Source organism: Buceros rhinoceros, unplaced genomic scaffold, assembly GCF_000710305.1.
Source record: "Buceros rhinoceros silvestris isolate BGI_N320 unplaced genomic scaffold, ASM71030v1 scaffold2590, whole genome shotgun sequence".
Taxonomy (NCBI): domain Eukaryota; kingdom Metazoa; phylum Chordata; class Aves; order Bucerotiformes; family Bucerotidae; genus Buceros; species Buceros rhinoceros.
The window spans coordinates 28,269-36,769 of NW_010387696.1; the positions used below are offsets into that span (position 1 = coordinate 28,269).

The 8,501-nt window shown below is 36.8% G+C and overlaps 1 protein-coding gene across 1 annotated transcript in view; it reads left to right on the forward strand.

The window, feature by feature from the left end:
- The window catches only part of RGS7BP (regulator of G-protein signaling 7 binding protein), an 8,358-nt gene extending 827 nt beyond the window's left edge, over window positions 1-7,531 (forward strand). The window contains 2 exon segments of the mRNA XM_010145494.1: window positions 5,924-6,068; window positions 7,459-7,531. Coding sequence (XP_010143796.1) covers window positions 5,924-6,068; window positions 7,459-7,531 — 218 coding nt within the window.
- The last annotated feature ends 970 nt before the right edge of the window (window positions 7,532-8,501 follow it).

The following is an 8,501-nucleotide window of genomic DNA, read 5'->3' on the forward strand; positions in this document are numbered from 1 at the left end:
CTCTTTCCCCAGATAGTATCTCAGCAGAATATGTTAGGTAAAGACAAGACAAAATTCTGTAATGAACTGTAATGAAGGTGTTTTAATGAACCTTATGTATTTCCTGTCATGCTGAAGATCCTGTAATGTATTTTTCGTATCTAGCTCTAGGATACAGCTAAAGCCAGTGGTATGTTTATTATGAAAGAATGAGAGGTTTGTAACTGCTCAGTGGAGCTTCTCAGTGATTTTCTCAGGTCAAAAAGAAATATATGAAACAGGAGGAGACAGAATTAACAGAGCCATGATATAACAAGATGCCAGTATCTGCTAAAATGCATCATCATTTCTTAATACAGATTGTACTGCGTTTCCTAGCATGGCTACAGTTGTCAAACCACCTTCTGTAACTGTAGAAGGAAAGTAGCTTGAGGTGACCTGAGTAACCCTCATTTGTCTTTATCTCTTCTGTTTGCCTCTGGATGGAATCTACATTAATAACTGAAACTATCAGATGTCTAATATCAAACTATTAGATGTCTAAAGTTGGATAAGATGAATTACAGGATTATAGTACGGGCCAGCCTAGTTCCTATCTGGAAGTACTTGATTCTTCATCTCACCACAGAGAAAGTCATGGTTGCTATTCTGCCATTGTTAAATAAAGTAACTTTTGTTCTATATTCATATAAAGATAACCACAGTAACTTGGATCTGTGACAGTCTTTGAGAAAAATTTATAATAGGCAAAAATCATATAATCACAGGGATTCAAATAATTTGAATTTTTAAATTTAGCCAATGGAACACTGCTTTTGTATATTAAGTAACTTGGTATTTACAACATCTGGAAATATTATAAAGACATCATCCATCAAGGGAATTCTAGCTACTTGTTAAGTATTTTTTCATAGTGAAGGTAGTCATATACTAGATCAGGCACCAGAAGAGGCTGTGAAGTCTCCATCCTTGAAGATGCTGATAACTCAAATAGCCCCAACCAATCTGATGCAAGTTGGCCCTGCTTTCAGTAGGGTGTTAGACCAGGTGACCTTGCAACCTATTTATTCTGTGTTCTGACAAAACATACAATTTTCCAAGGAGTGTGGTTCTGCAGTGTAGGCAAAGTGCATGAAGTTATCCCTAGGAATGAAAGAGCCGAGAGTTTCACCATTATAAAAGCTGTTGTGCTGTTGCTAGTATATAGCTTTTTCCTTTTTTCACCTCTTTAGTTTTTAACCAGTTTTCCACTATCTGAGTGACCAGTGCTAAAAAAAAAATTGTTTTCCTTGTGTATGAAAAGTACTACATTTTGCCTAATTCATAAGCGTGCATGTCTGATGTTCTTTTTGTGTCTTGAAGCTCATTTTTAAAGGTAGTATTTTCCATTTGGATGTAACATTTTCCATTTTCTTGTCCTCTTAGCTGTTTGTTAAGTGTTTGTTAGTTTTTTAAATTTCCATGAGATTTCACGAATTTATTTTCTTACTTGGGAGCCAGCAGATATTCAAGTAGAGTGACATGCAGCCTCTTCTCAGCAACTGGCAGCTAATAAATAATCGTGTAGGTACTGGTATCTTGATCAGACATCATCAAAGAAACTACAGAACTGATAAAGCTAAGGCAGTGAGCTGATGCTGATGCTCTTTTCCCAAGAGAAATTTGACCAATGGTCCCTACTGGGAAACAGATGCTCTTTGATGAAACTACACTACAGCTTGAAGGTCTGAAGAAGTTGACATAATTTCTGTCCAAGGAAGCTACTGGATGGGATTATCCTTTTTTCAAATTAATACTGAGGTTGTCAAGGTCCCACAGTGAGAAAACCCAGCACTACCTCAGAGTTCTTAAATACACCCCAGCATACATTGGTGTATTCAGCCACAAATATTTTGGGGTCAAAGGTTTTCAATGATACCTTTTAAGGAACTTCATTGCATATTAATATGTAAACATAACATAAAAGAGCTTTGCTCATGCAAATATCCACAACAATAATATATTCACTGCTAGGAACTGTAAAATATTATTATTATCACTGGATTGTTATAGCATGTCACTGTGGAAGCGCACATTACCAAAGTTTAATGTCTATGCACATTTACATAGAAAACGTTAATATCTTAGGATCATCTACAGAGGAAATTGATTTGTTTGGTTATAGAATTAGATATATCAGGAAATATATTTTAAAGGCTTATATTGCAGATTGCAATCACTTTATTAGCTAGCTATGCAGAATTTGAGCAAGGCACTCATTTTATTAATGAAGGGAGTAAGCCCATATAACAAGTCAAAGGCAAGAGGGGACAGTTAAAATGAACTGGAGATGTTTTCCAGAGTTCAAACTGGTAGCCATTTATGCTGAGTTTGAACAAAATATAAGTCACTGCTCATGTGTAGTTAAATGAAGATAGAATCAGTTCAACCTGCTGTATCGTTTGTAACTTGTTAAAAAAGAAATTGTACACACAGGGAGAGGTGATTACTGCTGTCAGTTATTTGCACATAGCTCTACTAATTTTAATAGAATTTCAATACCTATGGGACAAAAGAAGGATACATTAGTTTCCCAGAATCTTACAGTTTCTTGTATGAAATGGTCTCAAAGTCTTATTTTTGCTTGTGTCTTTTTTTCTAAATTATGTATTTATACATTAATTATTTCTCAGAATAAGATGCAAAATACTTTTAACGCTTATAACTTACATATTGTTTATTCTTACCACAAGCCTATTTGAAAGTTCTGAAGAGAAAAACCACAGTTCTATCACTGTAACTGAGATGTGTGGGCCCTGTCTGACTTGTATAAACATAGCTGAGCGCAGAGTGATCCTAGCACTAACCAAGTGGTAGGTACCTGAATATTTAGGTAAAAAAAGGAAAGAACTGAGTCTTGTGGGAAGATCATGTGTGTGTGCTATGGACAGAAAACATTAGGCTTTTGTGATGTAAATTCCAGCTGAACTCATTCCTGCATTGTTGGTACCTCAAATACCAAATCACAGATAACTGTGTATTGTGTACCACACAAGAAGTTCATAGCATAATTGTTGCTTTTCCAGTGTGTATTTTGTGGTAACAACATGTATTTCCTTAAAATAGTACCTAAAAGTCTGTTATAGTTTAAATTACAGATTACAAAAATAAACCTTCAATTCAGCGAGGGGATTTTTGGTTTAGCTGACTTCATTTGAATTATGTGCTATTAGAGAGTTTTGAAGGAGAAAGGAAGGATTGTTTAGTGGACATTCTATTGTCCATTGTTTAATGGGCATTCTATTTAAAGACTGATAGGTATGTGTAATTACTTACGCATATTACTTACACAAGAGGAATAAGATGTGAGAGAAAAGAGAAGCACACAGGTATGGAGAAACAAGCACTTAAAAAATCCCGAGAATCACCCATTCTTGTGTGGACACTGTGAAGAGGCCAAAATGAATAAAAAAAAGGAATGGAAGGAGGAGAACACAATTTCCGCTGCAAACTTGTTGTTCCTATTGCATTTTCCTTAATAAAAATATTTCCAGTGAGACAATCTCTGAGTTCTTCAGGTCCAAAGTCTAAGTCTGGAATGACATTCATCAGGCTAATAGCCATAATTGCCGCATCTTTTTTTTACTTCCTACACAGTTCTTTCTTATTGCCCTTTTTATGTTTTCCGTTTCATTTACTTTATCTGTGATCTATAGCTTGTGCATTTATCCGTTACTGCCAGGTTAGAAGCCTGATGAAAATGCTGCTGCCTTCTTGTTAGAGGGGATCTTTCAGCTTTGCTAAGTTCTGCTACTCCCCTCAAAGATCTTTCCAATTCATCTGCAGTGAAATATAACTAGCTTTTTTCATTCTGTAAGTTTCTCTGCTGAGCAGGTGATGGCTACAGCATAGGAGCATAGGGTAGCACAACGAAGTGGTAAGTGAGATGTTTGTAACAATATGTTGTGTTAGGGGCTTCTTGTAAGGCGAAAACTAGTGAATAATGAAGCTTACACAAATGAACAATTAAAACTGTACAATATAAACGATCTTAACAGCATAAGCTGCAGTTAGGAACTAGAGAAAACTGAATGTTTTACCTACGATACAGAGGAAAACATAATCTGCAAAGTTAGCTTGGGCTCCTGTTCCAGAAGGAATTGAGTCAGCATAATAGCTTGTTACCACCAGAAAGGTCTTGATCCCTCCCTCTATACCTTACTTCCCTTATCATGCCTTCGCTTCTTCCTCCTTTTCATTGCTTCTGGCCATATGATCATCCTCCTTTGGCACTTGCTACTTGGACATGTAGGGTTGTTCTTTACTGACCTGACTTAAATCACTGCAACATCAGGAAACTTCACATTTTATTTTTTGTTTTATTGGGGTAATCTTGTATGATTCAGTGGGTTAAAGTGGCTTAGAGGGGAATCTGGAAAAGCACAAGTTAGCAGTGGATGCCAAAGTAAGCAGCAGAGAAAGGATGCAGTACATCACTGTTTTATAAATTGTAAACTTGTTAGGTTAAGCAATCTCTTGAAATCATAGTTAGATGACTTAGTTGAGAGGGAAGCAGGGAAAAGGGCTTCCTGACTTTAGAGAGTAATGAAAACAATAAGCAAGTCTTTTTTAGTATGACTAACGTCTAGGTTGACATTCAGACAAGTAGCTAAGCATTATTTCTTTTTTTCAGCAAAGGAATAACTTAACTTTAAATAGCACAATTTAGAGAACCTGCCCCAAAAGATTTTCATAAGATTGAGGAATTCCTATTTTTAAAAAAATAAGGTTATAAGCCTGATAGCAGAGACACGTATTTGTGATGTGGAAGAGCAATATAACATGCTCTGCAGCCTTGGTCTCTAGTGTCCCAGAAAAAATGCACTAAATGACCACTACTCTATTCACTGTTCTTGATCTTCCTGCTCTTTGTCAAAACTTAAAGGAATTACTCAGGTTTGTCCTGATGTGAAAATTTTTCAAATTGTAAAAATCGTGAGATGAAAAGTCATTTCCCACTCAACTACTCATACCACTGGTTTAAACATTGATTTTTTTTTCCTCTTTTTTTTTTTCCCCCTCAGAGGGGGAAAAACTTTAATTTGGTAGCGACATGTCTGGGATGCACTCCAGTTTGAATTTTCTCATGTAAATGTACTTGGTGCCTGGACTGTACTTGCCACTACAGAAAAGGAATACCATCAGAAGTCCACAGGGGGTTTGCAAGGATGTCAAAAAAAAAAAAAAACAAACAAACCAGCAGTACTTAACTCTCTTGCTTCTCCACTATTACGGTCCACATCCTTTATCCATTCTCTCCCCAACAAAAGCCCTGGCAGATCTGTCATGAAGCCTAGCACTGAATTTCATTTTCATATAGTGAGCATGAATTAAGCAAGAGTAAGCATGGAAATTCGGAATATAATACATATTGGCAGCTGTGTATTGCTTTTAAAATCACCAAGTACAAAATTGCACATTTTTGTCTTTTGTTTTCCCATAGTATCGCTGTAATACTAGGTAGGAGACATGGATTGCCATGTTCTTTAGTGTCAAAGTTCTTGAAGTTGCTTTCATAATATATGCTGTACTTTTCTTGCTTATTTTGTTCTGCTTTGCCCTCTGGCTCTTATTTTGTGTCGCGTGTGAGCCACTGCAGTTTAACTGAAACCTTTCATAATACTCACTACGTAAAATTCTAAGCTCCACACATTCCTGCATGGGACTTCCCTTATTTTCATTTGGAAGGAATAACACAAAGCAGCACTCCGATCAGCAGACTGGTGCAGCAGATTGGTGCGGTCTGCTCTCTTTCTCAACACTTCTTACTCAGCGTTTGCATTGACCACTGTCTCTCTTCATTTACACTGTGCAAGATCAAGCTCAAAATATCAATGATATGATCTGAGTATACATTTCAATTAATAAATAATGGGGATATGTGTTTTGTTTAAATGTTTTAAAGGAAAGGAACTTTGTGCCCCACCCAAGATCCTAGATGCTAAAGTGGAAGAGAGTTCTGAAGTACCTATTTTAGAAGAAACATCATCACCAACAGACATTCAGCAGCATTTATGGCAGGTTTCCACAGATATTGAAAACACTGAAAGGTATGTGTAGCCCTTTGTTCCTAAACAAAACAAATTTCTGACTAGGGTGTGTTTAGTCTTTTCCAATTAGGCAGCTAGTGTTGCTACTATAAAAAGTATTAATAAATTAAATGAACTGTTAACGTTTCTGTTACATTTAATGTTTGAGAGCAACTTCTAAAAGAAGGGCAGAGAGAAGGGACATCTTTAATGAGGCTAATTACCAGAGGGTAATTGTCGGAAACAAAGGGTGGGAAATGATGTTGCGAGTGGGAGAGATTCTCTAAAGTGCACCTTTTATCTCCTCTTGTGGTTTCTGATTTTGTACCTGAAATCTGCTGGCCTCTGGTTCTAGCACAGAATCTAGTTGGTTTCAGTTGTTTCTGCCCCTAGTTATGAATGTGGAAGCCTTAAGAGAGGAAGAGAACATCGTCCACAGGTTTTTTGAAGTGGACTTCTCTTACCCTCTTAAGTATGCAGTTGAAAGACAAAAAAGAGACCCTTTAATAGGGAGTAATCCTGATGGCCAACATTTTTTTGCAATAAATTCCTGTTTTGATGGCCTTATATGTTAAACTGCTACTGAAATTTTAATGATTTTTTATTTATATAAAACCAAGTTCTGTTCTACCGAGCAATTTATCATTAGTAATGCTACTTCATTTCCAAGAACCCTTTTATATGTAGGTGAATGAGGAAAGACCACATCGTTTTTAAATCCAGAAAGCCTTAAGACATTACAAGCCTACACACCAAAGTTGCTGGCCTGCCATCTCTTTGTAAAAGGGGAACCTTTTTGCTCCTTCTGGACTTCCTCAGAACATATCCAAATGTAATTTATTTCATGACATTTTATCATATTTTGCATCTTCTGCCCTTATAAAAAAAATATGCCAGAGTCCTCCTGAGAGGGAGAGTGACAGCCCTGTTTCTAAAATTTTCACTTAATGTGTAGGGAGCTGAAGTATGATGGATTGGCTATGTGTATTATAATTTCCTTCTGAACAATGAAACATATTCATGGCCCAAGCTACACACTGCTGATAAGGGGTATTAAGTTGACGTTAGTACTAGCTTGTGCTAATTTGAAGGCATATTGTGTATTTTGCCACTAGGATCATGATGTGCCCACTAATTCATTTAATATGGAATACTCAAGTGTCAGAATAGGTGGACCAACACAACTAGTTAGTATCAGGTTGGCTAAAAAGTGCTCCCTTGTTAAATCTCCTTCCCTTTCTTTTTGTATGCATCTTCTGATACATGTGTGTGAACCAAACGCTTGCCCAGTAGTATATTATTTTTGTTTACTACTCCATTATTTAAGCATATGAAGCTGTACTGTGAGCCGTTCCATACTCAGTATTTAACTGCCATTCTATTGTTTCTCTTTGAACTTGTTTCCACAGAGATATAAGAGAAATGAAGAACCTTTTAAGTAAACTCAGGGAGACTATGCCTTTACCACTGAAAAATCAAGGTAACTTTTGTATTTTCTTCATGGAAGTTAAAATTAAGATAATTAAAGGGTTTGCCTTCTGAAAAATCCAGGGTTTTTTAATACAAATTATGAAAAGAAAAATCCAGGTGAAGTCTCTTCCCTGCTGATTAAGTGGATCCGGAATTTAGTATGTGAACTCTGGCCTCATAAGTTTCACATGAGGTATTTTGGAATTTTATAGATTTGGTATCTATAGATGAAAAACAGACTTCTTCCTGGTGACATGAAGGCAGCAGCACAACTGATTCCCTGTGTCAGGAGGCTTTCTTTTTCAAAGGTAATGGAGGTGTAAATCACACAGACTGTGATAGGGGTCCTATTGAGTGATGGAGTGTGCTTTACCTCTGCAAGGCTTGTAGCTTATGTGACATGACACTGACCTGTGCAGAAAAGGTGCTTGACTTGAGTCTGCTGACAGCCTGCGGTTCCTGCTAGCCAGCTATAATGCACCCCTTACAGCTGCAAAGGGGACAGGATCTCCATCCTACGCAGGTATTTAGCAATAGGCTTTCATTTTGCGGCCCAGCAGTATTAAATATTCCATGTCTACAGGGACTCTCTTTCTTCATGTGCGCAACATTAAAAAGTTAATATTTTTCTTTTTTTTGTTTCTTCTTGATAATGTGTATTTCTTAAATGTGTGTGGTCTTCGCACAGTGGCAGCTGATGAAGTATGCCTAATGTATCCTGGATCCTGTCCCAAGTAACTAAGCAGTGTAGCGTTCATCATAATATGGTGAGAGATGAATATTGAATAGATGGATTCATTATTTAAGTGAGAGATTGTGGCAGAATGATTTCATGGAAAATACGTGAAAGGAGAAAGGCAATTGCTTATAATACTGCTGTGCCGTTGTAGAGACTGGAAAAATGCCATAAAGTCTATGCCTAGCATAGAAGAAAGGAGTGTGGTGGCAATAAGGAAAAGACAAATTTGGGGGATATAAAGCATA